This window comes from Eptatretus burgeri, chromosome 4 (assembly GCF_056783735.1).
Source record: "Eptatretus burgeri isolate ZD-2024b chromosome 4, Ebu_testis_v1, whole genome shotgun sequence".
Taxonomy (NCBI): Eukaryota; Metazoa; Chordata; class Myxini; order Myxiniformes; family Myxinidae; genus Eptatretus; species Eptatretus burgeri.
This window is the reverse complement of record NC_140964.1, coordinates 91661287-91683786: the sequence shown is the minus strand read 5'-3', so window position 1 is coordinate 91683786 and position 22500 is coordinate 91661287. Positions and strand designations below refer to the sequence as shown.

At 43.6% G+C, this 22500-nt stretch overlaps 1 protein-coding gene across 4 annotated transcripts in view; it reads right to left on the bottom strand.

Moving 5' to 3' along the window:
• ASL (argininosuccinate lyase) overlaps positions 1-22500 on the bottom strand; it is a 208324-nt gene that overhangs the window by 30526 nt on the left and 155298 nt on the right. For all 4 annotated transcript variants that reach the window (XM_085879323.1, XM_085879325.1, XM_085879324.1 and 1 more), the window contains 6 exons: positions 21749-21826; positions 12178-12230; positions 11718-11780; positions 5323-5437; positions 1293-1377; positions 1090-1149 (listed from right to left, as the gene is read on the bottom strand). In XM_085879323.1, the coding sequence (XP_085735449.1) occupies positions 1090-1149; positions 1293-1377; positions 5323-5437; positions 11718-11780; positions 12178-12230; positions 21749-21826 (454 nt within the window). The remainder of the gene's footprint in view (positions 1-1089; positions 1150-1292; positions 1378-5322; positions 5438-11717; positions 11781-12177; positions 12231-21748; positions 21827-22500) is intronic.

The following is a 22500-nucleotide window of genomic DNA, read 5'->3' as shown; positions in this document are numbered from 1 at the left end:
GCAGTGCAATGTCCGACAAGTAGATTCAACGAGTAGAGACTTTAGCAAATGATAACCTCACTGGGTATGATATAAGAAGTTAAGCTCAATTGTACAGTGGGGTGAAGTTGGCTGTACGTTGTACGATTGCATTCAACCATACAATGTACAGCGGGGTAAAGTTGGTCCATCATGATCCAGGAATTGGGGAGTCGCAGAACCTTACCAGGTTTGCATACAAATGACCCCTGATTTCTCCTTTAATGGGTGAGTCGGTTTTAAAATGATTTGCACCACATGAGATCGAGTGCAACAGCTCAGGAGAATGTGGCATTTTTCTTTCTCCCCTTTGTCTCCTCCATTCCTTATTTTTCCTTCCTTGTTTGACGCGAACTTTCGGTGTTTAATCATCTCATAATATAATGGGTGTAAGCCTGGAACTTCCAACACACTTTTCTCCAAACACATTATGTGTTCCATGAATTTACGCAGGTGATAGAGGATTCAAAAAATCGAATATAGATAGAATTTTCAGAGGGAATCGATGATGTCACAATCAGCAGTGTTCGGCGGCAAACCGACGGCCGGGTCCCAGACGACGTGCTTTACTTAACTAGGTCCATGAGTTCAGGACGTTTGTTCAACTCAGCATTTACGACTTTTATCCTGCCATGTTGTTAATTTGTTGATGTCGATAATCTAGAAATGATGAATGTCAAATCGTTCGTGTTACTCATCTGGCACGATGTGTCAAGGCCAACAATCGAAAGCGACCGGTCTCAAACGCTACCATGGGCACCCAGACACACCATCAGTATGAACTGAGCTGTTGAATGTGGCGCAAAACATCCAAAGAAACTACCGTAACCGAGTATTGTGATCCGTCCTCTCCCCTATACCCGTCGTAGATAGGTATCTGCTAGTGCTTCTTATGCAAACTGTTGGTATCTATTACATCTCGTGTTATCGTTGCTGAGGCCACGTTGTTGTCATTGTAACCTACAGGGCATTCCACTGCCAAATCAACCTTCACCAAAGCACAATTAAATGGATATACAGATCCGTAACAATGTTCCCTGCAAGAAAATCGTGCCAGTGTGTCCGTGGTACCTGAAGGTCTTTGCTGTAACCACTTGAGAGCCCTTTGATTTGCATCATCAAGCCAGTGAGCTGTTTGGAATGTGTTGGTAAGAGGAATGGGATGGCACACAAGGTAAGGGAGGTGGGTGGTAGAGGGGGCAGCGAGGTTACAATGGATGACAAATTCCACACGCTTCACATTCATAAACCGAATGATGTTTGCGGTTCCTCACTCGGCCATATAGTCGGCCAGCCATTGCCCTGACCAGTTCGAGGCTGTCGGGATTTTTCTTCTGCGGCATGAGGCTGCTCCCAGTACTGTGGTTGACATTTTGGAGAGAAAAAAAAATTTGTTTCATAAATGGGTTCTGATAAATCGGTTGGAAAACAATAATGTAAAGGCATTAATTTCCTTGTGAACACTTTTGTGGTGAGCGACCTATTATAACACTATGTCCTGGCCAGGGCCAGATTTACCATGTGGGGGGGGGGGCGTGGGCACAATGATTGTGGGGGGCCCCCAAAGTTGGAGATTAATCAACAACTTAAATTAGAACTGCTTTTTAATCAACAACTGAACTTAAATCTATAGATTTGGCAGATCCTGATCAGGAATGATTTGGCATACATGTTCACAAATTACAATTAAATCTGACAATATGACAAGATAGATGGATTGTTATTGATATGGCTGATGACTTATCTATGAGCTGATGACTTATCTCTGAGCTCATTCTAAAATCAAATCACAAAAATGCTGTTGCTTCAAGAGTAAGAGATAGAGATGGACTAATACAAGAAAATAACAAACGACGCACTGTCATTAATCATACTACGAACTTCGAAAAACCCTCTGGGCAAGAGAAATCTGAAATGGTGATTAATAGCTGACTTCCAGCGACCGCAAATATACGGCAGTGTCATCCACATCAATGAACATACACATGGTGCCTTAATCAATGGACAAGCTTCCTGCGCGACTTCGCGGCAGCGAACTCGGATATGATACTGTCAACCTGCATGGAATGGAGCACGTCGGATTCGGTTGAAATGATGGTCAGATTGACCAGTCCCTGCTGCCCCATCGTGGAGCGAAGATGGTTCTTGATAAGCTCGAGTTTCGAAAACGAGCGCTCCCCGGAGCAGTTCGACACAATCAGTGAGAGGTAAATCTGAAGCAGCGCTTCCACGTTTGGGAACATATCGGTGAGTTTTCGCTCGATGAGAAAACTGTACATCTCGAGTTCAGTACGACCCGAGGCTGGCTCTGACTCCATCATGGCTTGGAACTGAATCATTTCGTCTGTGAGGTCAGGTGATAGATCTTCCCGATACAGCTCAACGAGCTTCGAGCATGACTCTCAAATCTGCTCCACTTTGAGTTGAACAAGAGCATGCAGGAATCCAAATCTGTCGCTCATCTCGCTGTAAGCGTTTGTACGCTTTTTCAACTGCGACAGCAGTACGTCGATCACTGCAACGTATCCACTGATGCGAAAGGACTCCTTGGCATCTAGTTCTACTTCTGGAGTGTGTCCATCGTACAAGGGAGCGAGGCAGACATTATGCTTTCGTCTATGCGATCCGCGAGCGAATTCCTCCATTCCTGAGTGCTCCACTCCGTCAACAACGAATGTATCAAACTGATCACGTAATGACTGCACGAAGCTCGCCAGTGACTTGAGGAGCTGCACGGCTGTGTTGAGATTGGTAGCTTGCGACTGAAGGGTTTTACACGTACGATCAAATCTACCAAGGACTGTAGACCAGAAACCAGCATAGAACCCTATCTCGAGCGTGCACATCGTTTGGTGAAGGGTCTCGACGGTGTTTCTTGTTTCACTATTCAGTTGTTAATCGTTTGCGATTTCATCGAGGACATCCACGATTTCACTGTAACCGTCTACAAGAGCTCGGGTTGCATCAGAATGAGCCGACCAGCGAGTGTGCTTTGGTATGTGCAGACCTTTGGCTTTCAGGGCGTCAAATCATCTGGCGTAGCGCGACGTGGAAGCTGTAAAAAAAATACATACACTTGTTCCACAAATTCAAAGAATGCTGCTGCAGGTCTACAGCATCTCATAGCCGACTGACCGACTAAGTTCAGTGAGTGCGTCACGCATGACACAAATATTGCGAGAGGGTTCTCCTGTTTGATCATTCCCTGCATCCCGTTGTATCGGCCGCTCATATTAGATGCGTTATCATAAGATTGTCCTCGGCAGTTAGCGATGTCCAATCCAGTGGCTTTCAAAAAATCCAGTAATGCCGTCGCTTGCTGGAGTCCAGTGTGTCCTGTGTTGCTCAGAAAGGTCATGAAACCCTCCCTGGAGCCTCGTTCTCGATGTATCGTAGAATAATTGTGAGCTGGTCGATGTGGCTTCTGTCAGGAGTAGAATCGACTGACACAGAGAAGTATTTTGCCTCTTTCACACGAGCGACGATGTTATCCAGAACAGATTTTCCGATGATGGAGACTAACTCTTCACATGTCGTAGATGATAAGTAGTTGGTGTGGCCACTACCTTGGTTGGCATATTTCTGAATGTGCTGCGCCAAAAATGGATCGTATTCCGCAAGTAATTCCATTAAACCAAGGTAGTTACCGTTCGTCCGTGACCCAACGATTTCATCCGATCCACGGAACGCTAGACCACTCTCAACGAGAAACGATATCATGCTCGCACTTCGTTTCAGCACCTCCCTCCAATAGGATGCAATCTCACTCACCTGTTTGACGAGTTCAGTGTCCACACGACCTGCGGATGTTGCTCTGTCTGACAAGCGGATGATATTCGCACAATGTACATGCGAACGCTCATGCACCTCGATAGAACGACTGACATGCTTCCAGTCGTTGAATCCTTCCCCGTCCAGGGAAGTAGCGCCTCCAAAGAGCTTGCAAAGTGATGCAGTACAGTTTGCCGGTTGATGTGGAGAAGCAAAGCCAGGACATTTTCACGGACTCTCCGTTTTGTAGTCTACGGTAAAAAAGATTCTTGGAGCAGCAGCGTTTCCTACCTTCAACGAACTGTATGGATGAATCAAAGGGACCAGTCGAATTCTGCAGGGGCTCCAAATCTTGTGATGCCCAGTAGTCGATCATCTCTGATGACGGTCGCTCAGGAGGCCAACATCCAATGTCATTGGCAAAGCCAGGTCCACGATCAGTCAGTAAATCTCGCGCTTCTTCATCTGATGCATGTTCTTCATCGGTGGAACCTTCCGAGATGTTGGGCGAATCTTGACGCGGGGATTGCGTTGCCAAATCTGCTTGTTCTGTCTCTGTTGGTGTTCCAGCCTCTGTCATGGACGAATCGCCTGTTTGTGCAGGAGTGAAAAACTCTGAGATTTTCTCGGTCTTGTCGATGACAGTCTTGTGTCTTTCATATTTTTCCTTGGAACGTTTCTGCTTTTGAGTACCACTGTCATATTTCCGTGGAGCCCTGGATTTGTGCCTGTCGTCACCGACGCCGCTCATTGTGGTTTCTGCAGCTGGTAGGTACCGAGTAACCGAGATATTGTCAGAGTGCACGTGGGACGTACCAGAATCACGAACAACAAGTATGTTTCACACACCTGGAACATAGAAAGTCACACCGTGTTACTGTGCTGTGCGCGCCAGTAAGCAGGGTACTGACAGCGTTCCCTGCCAGCCGCAGTTTCAGTGTGTACAATACTACCCCAACTGGCCATGTGCTGTGCTGGCTTGGCCGAGTTTTACCACATCGACTTTCACATTTTCACCTCTCCTCTGGCTGGACCTCTGTATTCCGTCTGTGCTTGCTGGGCTCTCGCGGGCAGTGCCGTAGTTAGTTGGCCACGCTCAAGCATCCGAAGCATCGATGATCGATCCAAAAAAAGATCCGAATGCGGGCCCCCAATGCCCGAGGCTTGCCCCGGGAATTTTTGACCACATTGGATCTGTTCTGTGGACCGTGGAAGAAACGGATTGAAAAAGCCAAAGCTTGACTAGGACCCTTACAATGATGGACAATTTTGAAAAGATATCCTTACAAGGAGTTTCCAATCTTCATTCACCGACAATAAAACTTTAGAAGCACATTTTCAAGGGATTTTCAAAATGTCATTGAAATTGTACGGGACCCTAAATGTGGGGTGCCCCGGGGCCATGGCCCCACCTGGCCACGCCTAAATCCGGTACTAGTCCCGGCACGTACACACAAACAAGGTTCATGGAATGCATCTGTCTCGTTCATCTTGCTTATTTCGGTAAAAACACGAAAAGACTGGAATGGTTACCTGTAAGCGTCATCCAATGATATGAATCCAAACTCGACAGAACAGAACAGGATGACATCGCTGGCCAACCGGCTCAGATGTGACATCAGCAGAGAAGCCCAGAATAGGTATTCCGCTTTGGGAAAGGTTAATATACAAAAAAGAGTGAAAGTAAAGCAAATTACAGTACATACTGTAGCAAGTCCTCACTTAACATCATCCCAGTTAACATTCTTTCAAAATCACTCCCGGTTTTGGTTCTTGAGTGATGGTGGGTTCTCTCTCGGGGTCTCTGCCAACTTTCTCAAAGATAAGTTTTCCGGTCATTTTTTGACTTATTTTGTTGTCACCATGTTTACTGTGTTCCTATTAGGGTTTTGTTTCAAAACTTGGGCTAATTGGTGAATATTCGTCGGTCTTTCCATATCGGGTTTCCCTGAGGCCTACCTTTCTTCCCGTCTATGTACACGATCGTGTTTATTTGCATTTTCTCCTAATTACCATCTGTTTTTATTTTCTCCACTTTTTCCTCCACCCTCTCGATACCTCCCAACTATACCCTCTGTTTCATGTCTTAAAATATAACAAAAAAATATTTTCCCTTCTCACCTTTACACCTCATGTAACCATGTAACTTCCTGTACCGATTGCTTCTTTCTCTTCCCTCTTCCCTGTCAATCCCACTCTGATCGTGAAGGTATCCACCACACACCTTCACGACATTTTCTGAAAACTTGTCCTTTACTCTGCCCCCCTCTTCCCTAATCTTCAAAAAAACAAAAAAATGGTCTAATGCTTCAACTTCCTCTCTCTGCCCCACTCTTCTTCAAAAACTTGTGTTCACTTCGACCTTTCTTTCATCCCATGTCTAAAAATTCCATCTCTTACAACGCTTATTTTCTCCACTCTGTAATTCTTCTGTATACCATCCCTCACCCAACGTATTTAAATGCATCTCTGACGTATAATTTTTTTAAATCCCATTTTGCAATGCATGTTCTTCCATCAAGCATTATATTTTTTTTTCCAACCTCAATGCAAATTAATCCCACCTCCTCTTAACTCCTCCCCTGTTATACCCCTCCTTATTTCTCTCACCTTGCCCCCGCCCCCAATCCTACCTCCTCTCTCATCACCTTCACTGCCCTCTGCATTGCTCACAGCTCCTCCTCTGGTATCCCAAACGGCACGGTTTTCAAACATCTGAAAACCTGCTCCTCTACTCTTGCTCACCCTCTCATTTGCTCAAGGTCATCTGCCATTTGCTTGGAAATCAGCAAACATTACCGCTATGCATTAAAAAAAAAGGTGTAAAAACAGACCCCTGCAAATACGATGATCTCTCCGACTCTGGAAAATCCTCAATTTCTTTGCCGACGACTCCACCCTCTACCGAACCATCTCTCATCCCTCAGATCAGCAGGCAGCAGTCTCTTCACACTCTGCAGACCTGGTTAAACACTTGGACCATGTCTTTCAATCCTAACAAATCTCACACTCTCACTTTGTCACTTAAAAGGACCGTATTGAACCCCTCCCCCACCCCCCAATCATCTACTTTCTCAACAATCCCATTGAAGAAGTCATTTCATTCAAGCTTTTCAGCCTCACAATCTGTCATGATCTTTCCTGGGAAAGCCACATTTCCAAGCTGGCATCCAAAGCCAGTCACCAAATGGGTGTCCTACATCATGCAGAGTACTTTCTGGGCACACCTGAGCTCCTATCTATATACAAAGCTTTCATCCGCAGCCTGATGGAGTCCTGCTCTCCCCTCTGGGTTGGTGCTCCTGCCTCACACCTTTCTCCGCTTCACGCTGTGGAAACCAAGGCTTTTAGTAGGTTCATTGGTAATCTCCACAATGAAGTCGAGTCTTTGGGCCTCTCACTCTCTCACTACAGGCAGGTCGGTGGTCTTTCTGTCTTCTACAGTCTCCTCTCTGGCATCGCCCCCCCTTACTCTGTCTGAGATATGTCATACCCACCCACCCCGACACCCCCATATTTCCACAGAGCGCTCAAGGTCCACCAGCATCCCCATTCTGGTGAAACTAATAAAATCAAGAATCACTGCTCACCTTCACTCTTTCATTCCTCTTTTGTCCCGTCTTGAGAATTTTAAAAAGCGATTCTTTAGCATTGAGAGGAGAAGGAAATTGGGACCGTACTCTGTGCAGAGCGTTAGTACTACTTATGCAGTCTCCTTGGCTATTGGGCACAATCCTGTCGGGTCGCCACTCCAACACAGGACACCAGCATGCTGGCACTCATTTTGCTGACCTCGGAAGGATGGAAGGTCAATGACGGAAGGATTCTATCCTTCCCCTGGGGCATTTCATGTCAAGTGTACACATTTTTCAGCGAAATTTTGACACATCGTCTCAGATTTCACTCTTTTTTTTGTGCAAGTGTTTGTATCCACGGTAAAACAGTGTCAATTTTCAGACCTGGGGGTCCATTGGGGCCCATTTTAGCCCCCCCCAAAAAAATTTGGGTGCCCCCGGTTGACCCACAATCTTGCAGAGACCATATCACAGGTTGTAGTGGTCCGATTTGGATAATCTTGGTGTGAAAATGCTCGTAAAAGCGAGATCTTTCGAATCGCGTAAAGTAAAATCACTCCGAAACAGTAATTCAAAAAGTTATAGTTTGGGGCGCCCTTTGACCTTGGGCCCCCGCCCCCCAGCCCAACCGATGATCCCGATTTTTTCATGTGAGAATACCCCTTCATATACTATTATACTCCAACACCTCAGCATAAATTAAAATAGGATCTCGATGGGTTCAAGTGTGATGATGGTTTTATTGTTCGGGGTCCACATATCACTAATTCTTGATTTGACATTGGGCGACGTTTGCCATCATCGTTCCAATGACGTCACATGCTGGCAGGCGACTTTATGTCTGAAATTGACAATCATCATCTCTGGACAATATATATATATATATATATATATATATATATATATATATATATATATATATATATATATATATATATATATTGCATCATTTGCGAAAAATTATTCTGCCTATTGTGTCTATTAATTTTTAAGTGTACATTTTTTGTATAACCATCATCGAATTAAGTTATAAATGGACTAATCTCAGTTTTTGCATATTTTGCAGTAAGCATGGTGACTGAAGATCGAAAGGAGTTCCGAAAATACTGTTGCGATCCGTTCAGCTGCCATAAAACGAAACAACGAAAAGATCTTCGCAATGTGTCAAATGATATGTTGATGAAATTTTCTTCAAAGGTGAAAAAAGATAACAGACTTTGTACTTCGTGCAGAAAAAAAAACTTTCTCAGTTGTCACCAGAGCGTATTGAAGATTCATCTTCGACCAGTTCAAATTCTCATCAGAAGGTACTATCGAAGGCATTGCAGAATCTATTTCGATAGACATTTCGACGAGGAGGTTTTTGAGCGAGAAGCAGAAGTTGACCTATTAAACCAGTAGTTATCGATGATAGGCGAAAGCCCATTCGATAAACGAAATGCGGAAAGGAACCCAGGGTACGTTCCTGAAAAGCAAAGTAAAGTGGAAGATTCTGTGCGAAAGAAATTAGAACTCGTTGCTGGACCAAGCACTGCGGAGAAAACACAAAATACAGCGTCAAAATGTGATGAAAACTGCATTCCAGAGGTGATCAAAAGCCTGAAAGAAAAATACGTTGTTTCGAGCCGTTCAGAGCAAATACGTACACTGACAATATTTGCTAGGAATACGAGCATCAGAGGGATGATGAGTGAATTCAGTTGCTCCCAAAGAATGGCTGTGCAAGCCAAAAATTAGAGAAAGAAAATGGTATGCTATCGTCTTCAAATCCCAAACAGGGTAAAATATTGCCTGACGAAGTGAAATCCGCCGTAACTGAATTTTACCGAAGTGATGATGTCAGCCGAATAATGCTGGGAGAAAATGACTGTGTGGTGGTCAGGAATGAACATGGAAAAGACAAAATTCAAAAAGCGCCTGGTACAAAACGATCTCAAGGAACCGTTTCAGAAATTCAAAGAGAAGAACCCTGGCTTGAAAGTTGGATTCGCGAAGTTTGCCATGCCCCGTCCCTCGGAGTGTGTCCTGGCCGGTTCAGGCGGTACACACAGTGTATATGTATGTACGATACATCAAAATGTGAAACTCATGATGTTTGGTTCCAAAATGCCACAGATAGCCGAACTTCCTAGCTATCATGTGGTAGCATGCATAGTTTGTAACCCAGTACAACCGGCATGTTATTTCAGAACTTGTGAAAGTTGCCCATCAATTGAAGACTTCAAAACCGAGATACTGAGTGCTTATGAACTAGAGGATATTGATGAAATTAAGTTTAAATGGTGAACATCCACCGATAGATCTAAACTGAGCTCCATGGTCCTGCCTTTGGAAGAATTCATTAATCAAGTCTGTGAACGCGCGGTGAAATTAGTGAGACACGACTTCATTGCCAAGGCCCAATCTCAGTTTCTGAAAAATAAGAAAGACGAAATCGGTGAAGGAGAATTTGTCATTATTGGAGACTTCTCAGAGAACTATTCGTTTGTCGTACAGGATGCGGCCCAAGGATTCCATTGGAACTGCTCTCCAGCGACAATTCACCCCTGGGTTTACTATTTCAAATCGGACGATGGAAAATTAAACCACAATTCGTTCACGATTATATCAGAATGCAATACTCACGACGTTGTCTCAGTCCACCTCTTCCAAAGAATGCTCATTGAGCACTTGAAATCTAGCTTTGGAAATGTAAAGAAACGTTACTATTTCTCAGACGGTTGCGCTGGCCAATATAAGAATTGCAAAGCCTTCATAAACCTATGTCATCACAAATCAGAGTATGGTATTGATGCAGAATGGCATTTTTTTGCCACAAGTCATGGCAAGGGCCCTTCAGATGGCGTGGGAGGTACAGTCAAATGAGAAGCAACACGTGAGAGCCTGCGTAGACCTTACGACAGTCAAATTATTTCTCCAAAAGATCTTTTTGCCTTTGCTGAAAATGGTTTGAATGAAATGAAGTTTGGTTACGGGATCCAAGAGGCATATGACGAGGAAGAACAAAATCTGGAAGAAAGGTTAAAAACGGCGAAAACCATAGCTGGAACTCAAAAACTTCATGTTTTCATCCCTATTTCTGAAAATGCTCTTTAAGTACGTGAATTCAGCCTTCGCGAGGAACACCGTATCGAGTCAGCTATTTCAAAATCCACACTAACTTTTAACGGGAAACTCTCAGGTTATGTCACCGTGTACAATGATGGAAAATGGTGGCTTGCCTGCATCATGGAAGCCTTTCACGACACTCATGAAGTTAAAGTGAATCTTCTTCATTCAAATCGGCCCGCAAGTAGTTTCTCTTTTCCTGACATTGAAGATCACTGCATTTTAGATATTTCTGATATACTTCTTTCCTTAGAACCAAAAACTGCTACAGGTAGAACCTACACAATCAGTAAGAAAGAAACACAGCTGTCAAATAAAAAATTGGTTGGCAAAAAATCTTGACTATAATATGCTAGGAAAAACTCTTACTCATACTAGTATCGCTTCCGGGTTCCTGCATGTGGAAAATTTATGGACAATATACTGATATGTGTATTGGAAATCTTGTGTTCAAATATTGTGCTATGTATTGTGGCATATTGTGTGTCCAGCACCCGAGTCCCCAAACAATAAAACCATCATCACACTTGAACCCATTGAAATCCCATTTTCATTTATGCTGAGGTGTTGGAGTATATGAAGGGGTATTCTCACAAGAAAAAAAAAAAAAAAAATCGGGACCATCGGTTTGGCTGGGGAGCGGGGGCCCAAGGTCAAAGGGCGCCCCAAACTATAACTTTTGAATTACTGTTTCGGAATGATATTACTTTACGTGATTCGAAAGATCTCGCTTTTACGAGCATTTTGACACCAAGATCAGCCAAATCGAACCACTACAACCTGTGATATGGCCTCTGGAAGATTGTGGGGCAGCCGGGGGCACCCAAATTTGGGGGGTCCCTAAAATGGGCCCCGATGGGCCCACAGGTCTAAAAGTTGGTATTTTGAGTTTTTTCACCCAAGTGAATAAATGACCAACATATGGGGAGAAAATGAGGTATTTGTGTCAGGAGGGTGTGTACACTTAACATGGAATCCCTCCCCCCCTTTGACTTCTGTCACATTGACCATTGAGAGATGGGGTCAAAAACTATATGTAGCATGATATTTCAAAAAGTTGTGGACGTATGACAAAACTTGGTGGATGAGTTGGGTTGGTGACAAAAACAATCAGATTGGATTTTTGTTCGGATCCAGCCCGTCAGTGGATACAAAACATGAACTGTTCCACCTGGCAGAGGTATGCGCTCTACTGAGTGCCGTTCTGGTTTGGTGTTTGTTTTGTTTCGTTTTAGGGCAACTTACCAATAAAGTCTCTATCTCCCGTCGCATCAATGCTGTTCAGACTGATGGAGGAAAACCCGAGCTCTAAACAAGAATAAAAGATCAAATTTAATACAATAACACCAGCATTTCCAGTTACATTAAAAGGAATATTATTTCAATCGAATGTAAAATTCTCGTTTTAAGTACTCTGTGACAATGTAACAAGTAATTCAAAGGGAAGTCAACCCTTTGATCGAATCCACAATTACACAAAAATGCTCTGCAACCACCAGACCCTTAAGGCTAACTTTAACCTGTATTATCAAGTGAACATCCAACAGCCAAAATCCTGTTCTTCATCATCTTAACGAATGGGGACAGCTGCTTGCTGTGACCACTTTTGCGCTCGGCTTAAGTGGACAGAATTTCAAAAATATCTAGCCTTTTAATGTAGTCTGCTTTGCTTTGTTGATTTGAAACATCTGAATCACACACACACCTTTTCGAAGAAACTCTCGGTCAATGTTGAAAGGGTTTCCAGCAATGGCGCCACTGAGGGTGAGGGAGACAGGTCTGACACTTCGACAAATTTCCAAACACACGTAAAAAGTGAAAACGAATAAATCTGAACTTTACCATGATAGGTCTCACTAAATATGTTTACCATGAAGGAGTTTTTTTTCTTTTCTTTACTCCCTTACAAGAAGTGGACAGCTCTCCAAATGGGCAACATCCTTCTGCTCATCCCAAGTTTCCCTAAAATTGTGGTGAGCCTTATTTTTTTTTTTAACTCTGTAATGGATTAATCACCTGTGATTGCACTTCAAAGAGAAAAAAATTGGGATTTTGGTCAAACCATGATGGAACATCTATTCAATGTGACATGCAATTTTCCACAGAAAGTGAAGCTGGTGTAACTTGCACCATGAAGAAATTCTTATCATTCTTGATGGTACGTGAAGCTCACCGTAACCACTCCGAGCAGAATGCACAGCTCCTGTCCTCTTATTAGCCATTGTGTCAATGTGGCTGGATCAGCTTATCGACCCCTGGGATGTTGACAATGGAGGATTCTGAGATGGTGTTGCCACTGAAAGTTATGAGCATCAGGCTGCGATGTCTTGGAGGAGATCATCACCTGACATTTCTCAGGTACAAATTTAACTTGCTGCTTGTTGGCCCAAAATCTGATGTCAAAGTCTTGCTGTGGAGTAGGCATGTGTTGCTTCCCTTTCAGAGGTGTTTCGAATGGTGCCAAAGTGATAACAGTGAATCGGCTCACACCGTAAATCATGATTGGGTGAAGGTCACTGATGAAGCAAATAAAGGTGAGTGGGCCAAGGACATTACTTTAAAGAATACAGTGGCCTGAAAAAGTATTCACCCCCTTCCAATAATGGCACATTTAGATAAATTACGAATGATGTAGAATTTTTTTTTTTATTGATAACTGAAGAAATCAAACTAAACACTTGTAGTTGAAGGAGGTTACATGTGAGGAATACCTGATAAGAAAAAAAACATGTACAATTCAAAATTCACTGGTTGCAAAAGTATTCAGTCCCTAAGGTCAGTACTTGGTGGAAGCACATTTTGCAGCAATGACTGCTATGACTTTTTTGGGGTAGGTCTCTACCAGCTTAGCACCGTTCATGTGAAAATTGGTCTAGTTCTGCCAAGCTTGATGGGGATCGTCGATGGACTGCAAACTTCCAAGTCTCGCCATAAATGTTAAATTGGATTCAAGTCAGGACTTTGAGTGTGCCACTCATGAACATTTATTTTCTTCTTATTCAGCCACTCCAGTGTGGCTTTAGCTTTGTGCTTCAGATCATTGTCCTGCTGAAATGTGAATCTCCTACCCAGTTTCAGATTCATGACCGACTTAATTAGGTTTTCATCAATGATTCTCCTGTACTTTGCACCGTCCATTGTCCCTTCTATCCTGTCAAGCTTGACAGTCCCTGCTGATGAAAATCAGACCCATACCATAGGGTGTTGACTGGGTGATGTGCAGTGTTGGGCTTGTGTCAGACGTAACGCTTTGAATTTAGACCAAAATGTTCAATTTTCGTCTCGTTTGACCAAAAAAAACTTTTCCCCACATGCCCGCAATATCATTAAGATGCTTTTTTGCAAACTCTATTTGAGCTTTTTGATGTGTCTTTTTCATTAATGGCTTCTTTCTTGCCACCTGTCCATAGAGGGAACGGGATTTTGATTGATGAACACTGACCCTGATCTAGACAAAGAGCCTTGCAGATCTTTTAAAGTCATTGTTGGATTGACGGTGACATCCCAAAACAGTTTCCCGCTTGCCTGGCTGTTGAGTTTGGATGGGCAACCTGACCTGGGTAGAGTCTGGGTGGTATGATACGTCTTCCACTTCTTAATGATTGATTTCACTGTACTCAAAGGGATAATAAGTGGCTTTGAAATCTTCTTATAACCCTCTCCTGAACGGTGCTTCTCCATCACTTTATGTCTGACTTCCTTGGAAAGCTCCTTGGTCTTCATGTTTGTCTTGTTGGTTGACCAAGCGAGTTGCACCTTAAAACTCCTTAGATAAGTGGAGGAGTTTAGTTTTTAAGTTAAACCACTAATTACACATAAGTGAAACCTATTACACTTTCTGTAACCTTTCAAACAAATAATTTGCTCCTGAAGTGATTTTGGGTTAATCAGGCAAAGGGTTTGAACCATAGACTCCCATAGAGGAATGGAATCTCAGGATCTCGGGGTTTGTAACTTGAGTCTGAAGGATTAACTTGAGTCCGGGGCTAAAATGACTTCTAGAAGGGCTAGAGATACGATCTCGGGATCCATAAAGGGGTTTTTGAGGACGGCGAGTTCAATAGTGTCATTTTCAACACCACCTGAGGTCATCTTCAAGGTCAAAAGGTCATATTTCAAGGTCGAATTACTGAATTTTTGGTATTTTTTGCCCGTTTTTGTGTCTAACTCATAAAGGAAAACTTTTGCAAATTCTATGACAAAACATGACATTGTGCACCTACTGCACCTACTTGCTGATTTCTATCATCGTTAACTAATGTATGTTTTGTTTGTTTCTCTTTCAGAAACTGTCCAGCTGGTGATCTCACAGGATCTTTGTGTTGTTTCCTGCTTTGGTGACAATATGCCACGTCGTTGCAGCTGCTTTGGTTGTAGAGGAAACTATGATGGGACGCCTTATGTAAAGATCATATCCTTCCCAAAAGATCCTGAGGAGAGGGAGAGATGGATATTGGCAATGCCAAATGAGAAAGAAAGCTTGAGGTGCTTAAAGGAGATATATTTTTGTGAGACACATTTCAATTGTGATTGGGTGTCAGTTAGGGGTGGCAAACGAACCAAAGAACCCCCATCAATATTTCCTGGAGTACCGAAATCAACTTTGAAGCAGGTGACCTCAGCCCCACGCCCAACATCATCTTCTACGTCAGAATCAAGAGCTAAGAAGATGCAGGCAGCTGATGAGGCCGCAGACAATATCCAAGATTTCGACCACTTCTGTGCTAAAATCAGCACCTATTTTCCTGGCTTTAACGTCATAAAAGACCAGGAAAAGCTTTACCTATCAAGAACTGATGCTGCTGGACAAACTATCAAGCAGTTCTTTCATTTCCAACAAGTTCACTCACCTTTTGGATTTCTATTCTTGAATAGACTTAAGAAAGATGGCATTGAGGTGCCCAAACGACCTTTTCCTTTGCAGAAGAACAACCTGCTCTCAAAATGATCCCAGATTAGATCCCCAACTGACCAGGTAAACATCTATGAATACACAAGCAAGGAAATTATTCAGCTTGTAATAAGCCAGCTCTGTTGGATGACTGAGGCACACGAGCTTCCTCATTTCACCTTCCTTCTGTCGCAGCTGCATCTTATGTTCAAACCTCTTGATCGTCGCCGATTTGATACTGAAACTATGATTTTAGCAATGCAGCTTCACAACATATCAACCAGTGCATACAAAATGATTCGTCGATCCGGCTTAATCATTCTACCATCAACAAAAAAGGTAAAACAGATGCTTGCTAGTAGTCAGCAGGACTCCAACCTCAAAACCTTGTTCGACCAGCTTAAACCACAGCAGCGTTTGGTCAATTTAATGTTTGATGAGGTAAAGCTGGTCGAGACATTGCGATTTTCTGGAGGGCATGTTGTAGGATATGCTCAAAATGCAGCAGCAGGTGGTGAACACGAAATGCTTGCTTCACATGCTGTGGTTGTTGAAGTTGCCTGCCATTTTGGTGGTCCTCGCTATATTCTACGCATTTTGCCCTGCAAAAAACTAACTGCCGATCAGCTGAAGGAACTCCTTATCGAAGCTGCATCAGCTGTAGTTGGTGCTGGCGGTACTGTGATTTCTTTGATATGTGACAATTGCAATACCAACCGCAGTGTTTATTCAAAACTTGGAGGACCAGGAAGTTGCCAAGTGCTGTCAATTCAAGAGCAATCTATGTTCTTAGTGTACGACTACGTGCACATCTTCAAAAATGTTCGCAACAACTAGATTACTGTTGATGGCAAGACACTCTCATTTGTCGGAGATGGTAATGAGTACAAAGCTTACTGGAGTAATATTCAGAAGGTTTATGAGATTGACCAGGCTACTTCTATTCGCTTAACCAAGCTGAAGTACACCGCTTTTTTCCCCAAGCCCCTTCAATGCCAGAGCGTACCATTGGTATGCCAAGTGTTCAATGACAAGACTGTCGCTGCTTTAAAGACCTTCAAGGATTCACTGGGCATCAGCGAAGGCACAATCATCCTCACCCAGATAATGAGTGAGTGGTTCAAGATGATGAACGTGAAAGACTGTTTCTCAGCTATCCATCTGCGCGACGAATCCAGACAGCCTTGGACAGCAGACTGTACAAGTTTCACTAGGCTGGAGCAGGCCTGCCAAATTATATCTACTTGCGCATGGCAAGGAGGTGGTGGTCGTAAGCTGAAGCTAACTCAGCAAACTGCTGAAGCCTTCACTGTGTCCACGTAATAATGTGGATGCTGCCAAATTGCTTCTGGCAGAGAAAGACTTTGACTACGTTCTTCCTGCTATATTTGCAGATGAAACCTTGGAAAAGTTTTTCGGCAAGCCAGGCAAAGAAGCGGTGGAAACTTCCACATTGACGTAGTTGACATTATGGCTGCAGCTAAAATTGTAAATTTACAAACACTCATTAAGCATGACATTATGCCCGAATCTAGTTCTCGTGTGATTGATTGCGACAAGAACTGTACAACTTCCATAAATCCAGATGAGCGACGTGAACTCATTGACGAGATTACTCCTCAAGACACTCAGGATCTCTTGGGGTCTGACGATGCCCTAAAGCATAAAGTAGTTTATTTGGCCGGACACCTTGTTCATAAATATGGCGATAGCACTAGTATGGAGGAGATCATTGATGATGAAGATGGTAACGAGGTGTCATCTGAGTTTCTAAATAATTTTAATAGAGGTGGATTGAGTGTGCCGACTATGTCAACCGTCTTTTTTGTACATAATGCCTATAATTTGTATGACAAGACTAAAATGCGTTGCCAATTTCATTTTGCTGAGCTGTTCTCCTCTGTAGATGCACCTTTAGCTAGTAGTAATGCTGCATGTACTACTTTAGCTAACATTCTATTGAAAGCTCATGTCCTCAATGTAAGTGACAAAGAAAAAGCTTTGGGATGCCTCAGGAGGCAAGAAAAGCTCTCCAACTCGTGATAGACATAGACATAGTTGTAATAGGCATAGTGTTGTGACATGCATTTAATGTTTATGTAATATGATATATGACAATAAATATCAAAGTTTGACAGCTCTACACACTTGCATCATATTACAATCAGCCATCTCTCACCGTTTATGAGTTAGATACAAAAACAGACAAAAAATACCAAAATTCAGTAATTTGACCTTGAAATGTGACCTTTTGACCTTGAAGATGACCTCAGGTGGTGTTGAAAATGACACTATTGAACTCGCCGTCCTCAAAAACCCCTATATGGATCCCGAGATCGTGTCTCTCGCCCTTCTCGAAGTCATTTTAGTCCAGGACTCAAGTTAATCCTTCAGACTCAAGTTACAAGCCCTGAGCATGGGAGGTTCCAGTCCTTCTCTATAGTAGTCTATGGTTTGAATACTTATGCAACTAAGAATCTTCTGATTATCTCTGTTAATTCAACTCATTCACTTTTTATCTGCATCTTTTAACTTTATCACTTTGAGGTAGTTTGTGAAGACTATATATATTAAGTTTGATTTGAAAGCATTATGAAATAAGCTTGTGGCATCAAAATGTGAAAACTTTGGGGGGGGGGGAGAGAATACAGTGGCTTCAGGAAGTATTCCTCCCCCTTGACTTCTGTCACATTTTGTTGAGTTACAGCCTAAATTCAAAATGGATTAAATTTACATTTTTTGTCACCGATCTACACAAAATACTCCATAATAAAAAAGTGAAAACATGTTTTTAGAAATATATACAATTTTGTTTGAAAATTAAATACAAAAAGATCTCATTTACATCAGTATTCAGCCCGCTGAGTCAATACTTGGTAGAAGTGCCTTTAGCAGTGATTACAGGTTTGAGTCTTCTTGTGTATGCCTGCATCAGCTTTGTACATCTGGATTTGGGGACTTTCTCCCATTCTTCTTTGCAGATTTGCTCAAGCTCTGTCAAGATTGATGGAGAGCATTGGTGAACAGCAATCTTCAAGTCTTTCCACAGATTCTCAATGGGATTCAAGTCTGGGCTTTGGCTGGGCCACTCAAGGACTTTCACATTCTTGTTCTCAAGCCATTACAGTGTTGCTTTGGCTGTATACTTGGGGTCATTGTCCTGTTGGAATGTAAATCTTCGCCGCAGTCTAAGGTCTTTTGCACTCTGAAGCAGGTTCTCCTCAAGGATTTTCCTATACTTGGTTCCATTCATTGTTCCCTCTATCCTACAAGTCTAACAGCCTATGCCACTGAAAAGCATCCCCATAGCATGATGCTGCCACGACCATGCTTCACAGTAGGGATGGTGGTAGATGGGTGATGAGCTGTGCTTGGTTTCCGCTAGAAGTAGCGCTTTGCATTCAGGCAAAAGAGTTCAATCATCTCATCAGACCACAGAATCCTTTTCCTCAAGCTCTTTGACATGCCTTTCACGTCTTTCATGTCACATGCCTTTTTGAAAACTCCAGGCGTTGTGTCATGTGCCTTTTTCTCAGGAATGGCTTCCGTCTGGCCACTCTCCCATAAAGCATTGATTTGTGAAGTACTGCAGAGATTGTTGTCCTTCCGGCAGGTTCTCCCATCTCAGCCAAGGAGCTATTACTGTCAGAGTGGTCATTGGGTTATTGGTCACCTCCCTGACAAAGGTCCTTCTTGCCCAGTTCCTCTGTTTGGACAGCCAGCACTAGGAAGAGTCTGGGGAGTTCCATATTCTTTCCATTTCCGAATGATGGAGCTCACTGTGCTCTTGGGAACTTTCAACACTCTAGAAATTGTTTTATACCCTTCCCCAGATCTATGCCTCCTCACAGTTCCATCGTTCCACGGACATCTCAGATACAATTCCATCCATTGGATGATCAGGTCAGGTATGGGAGCATGTGCCAGAACAGCGCGTCGCTGCGTCCACTTTCCGCCGGTACTCCAGGGGCCTCCGTCTGGCCATCCCCCAGGCAGATGCCAAGCCCATCCCCACCTCCTTGAGATGATGGTCAACCTGCTGCAACCATGAGGAATGTGGTCGGCCCACTGGCCTCCTCCACTCATGAGACTCCCTCGCTGAGAGAATCTGGTGAGCAGGATCAGCATCAGGAAAACGAGCCACATGTCCATACAGCCGCAACTGATGCTCACGGACTATGCAGGTAACAAATCTCATCCGAGTCTCTCTCAGCAACCGCTCGTTGGACACAAAATCCGACCAGCGATAGCCAAGGATTCTCCGAAGAGACCTGGTACCAAAGGAATTAAGTCTCTGTCTCAGATCCTTGGTCAGAGTCCAAGTCTCGCATCCATAGAGCAAGACTGGAAGTACCAAGGACCTGAAGACTCGGACTTTCGTCCTCCCGCACAGGTACCGGCAGCGCCACACCCCATGATCCAGTGAATCCATGACTCCCCAGGCCCGACCCAAACGTCTATTGACCTCTGGCTCACAGCCAGCAGAGACATGAATATCACTGCCAAGGTAAGTGAATCTCTCCACGACCTCAACATCCTCACCACAAACAGACACAGACAGGACAGCAGCATCCAAGATGTCACCGAAAGCCTGGATCTTAGTTTTGACCCAAGAAACCCGTAATCCCAGCGGCTCCGACTCCTCTTTCAGCACCTCGAGGCCCCCCAAAAGGATTCTAGAGTCTCCGCAAAGACGACTGCATCATCTGCAAAATCAAGGTCCGAGATCTTGACATTCCCAAACGATGCACCGCAGCTTGATCTCTCTGACATCCTCCCTAAAATCCAGTCCATACAAGTGCTGAAAAGTGTGGGGGCCAGTACACACCCCTGACGAACTCCAGTAACAACTGGAAATAAGTCAGAGATGGTACCACCACACTTCACAGCACTCTCAGTACCAGAGTAGAGTTCAGACATCAGATCGATCAGTTTTGGTGGCACCCCACGAAGACCAAGAATTCACCACAGCCTGTGTTTCCACAAGCGAAGGTGGACCACAGTTGATTTGAGGGTCAGCAACAGGGATTGTAACACCCTTGACGTCCAACTTGACAGCTGGGGGATCAGCCTGGTACAACCGCTCAAAGTAACCGCTTTGATTGGTACAACCGCTTAAAGTATTGGATGATGGTTACTTTGATCTGATATTTATCAAGGTTCCTTGGTGCCAGACTCAATCAAACTCTTCCTTCCTGTAAAGGGCAAGAATTCTCACTTCTCTGGCTTTAACTCATGTCGATACTTGGGTTTGGGCATTGAATATAATAGATGTCGAGATTCTGACATTTCCTGAACTGGTCATCTCTGAGCAGGCTGTTTGTTTTCCTCCTTCCTGGATGGTGCTGTCAGTGATACTTTCCATGACTTTGCTGATGAATGCATTGAAGTTGATCAAGTCATAAATATCCACCAGATCAGTTTTGTCCCATTTTCCCCATCTGGAAAGTTTTTACATCGTCTTTTCATTCAGAGTAATTATGTCAGGCTGATGGTTGAATAGAAGGAATGTCAAGGTGAGTACAACACTGCATCAGCAGACCATTTGAACATTGGGTTTTATCAACCAAAGGTTTACTAACTGGTGTGAGAAAAAAAGTAACATTTAACATTTCAGGAGTTAGTCCTTCATCGGATTGAAAAGGCCTTCTCTTGAAGCAAAAGGTCTATCGTTCTCACATTGCAGACAGGTTGGTGGCCCCTTCATTTAATATCAGCTCTCTTGTGATCTTGCTCACTCTGCTCTCCCAGACCTCCAACCACCCCAAGCTACTCCAGGATGCATGTATTCTTCCAGCAACCACTTCCTGGTTAAACTTACAAGATCCAGGCTTAACACTGATGTCCACTCTTTGTTTCTCTTTTCTCCCATTTGTGGACCCACCCCCCCTCCCTCCCCCCCCCCACTCGTCCATCCACGGATTCAAGCACGTGGGGCACTACCATCTCATTCCCCCCCTCCCCCCCAAAAAAAACTTCAACAATTTTGATTTCCCCCCATTAACTCTTCTTAACCAAATGCTCTGGGAGGAGGGGAGGCAGAAAGGAAGCAGGCCTAATTCTAAAACAGCAAGGCCTAATTGGGTCTTCCATCCCTCATCAGTGTGACGTTAAGACAGAAAACCCATTTGCCAGCATTAGTTGGTCGCCATTAAAGATTCCATGGCATCCTTAAACGGTAGGCGAGCTTGCGCTGGCACCCTGAACAAATACCAAATTCCTGCCCTGACTGACTAATTGGGAAGGCAATGGAAAACCGCCCAGCATAACCCTTGCTCAGGAACTGCTTTGGTACCATCCATGCTGTTTTAAGAGTATGGCACAATAATTTTATCCATGCAACCACCTTCAGTACGACTGTATTGTAACTTGAGGAGATAGTGACCTGCCAAGAGGGAGGACATTGGTACGACACAGCAGTTCCGAAAGGCGGTCCGAGTCCCTGCAAAGTGCCACGGCATATCTGTTGAGAAACGGAAATACAAAGCAAAGTAGTAAAGTATGCAAATATGATAGACTTTGACTCAAGTACACTCACAAAATGTTCCAAAGACATTTTTGTTATGCCACAAGTGCTAGCAGTTAAGTTTAAATCTTTTTCACTGATGTAACAACGATTTTTCAACCTCAGATATTGCAGCAATATGAAAAGCAAGCACAAGTCAAACACTTTTAAACATTTTAGAAGGTGATGCAATAATTGCACAATGCCTGGATGGATTGGGGGAAGGAATTCCACGAGACTGCACAATGGGTACATTATGGGTGACCCTGCAATGAAAGATCAATCCACTAACCTATCCATGACAACGAACAGAACGAGAGCATTACGCAATAACCAACAAGGTCGCGCCACACTTGAAGTCAACGTGGAACAGACTTGCAGCAAAACAGAGCTTTGTGTGTCATCAGAAACAGAACGATTCACGATACATTCCCTTAGATTAGAGAAACAAAACATCTGAATGTTGTTAACGTGTTGCCCAAGAACAGTGCAATAGAGACACGATGTGAAAATGAACGTACACATTGCATAATGTGTCCAAAAGATTTTGCATTTAAATATTAATATCTGTGGGGGGATCTCTTTTTTGCAGATACAGTATCAGGGTTCAGACTCATGCTTACAATGACAAA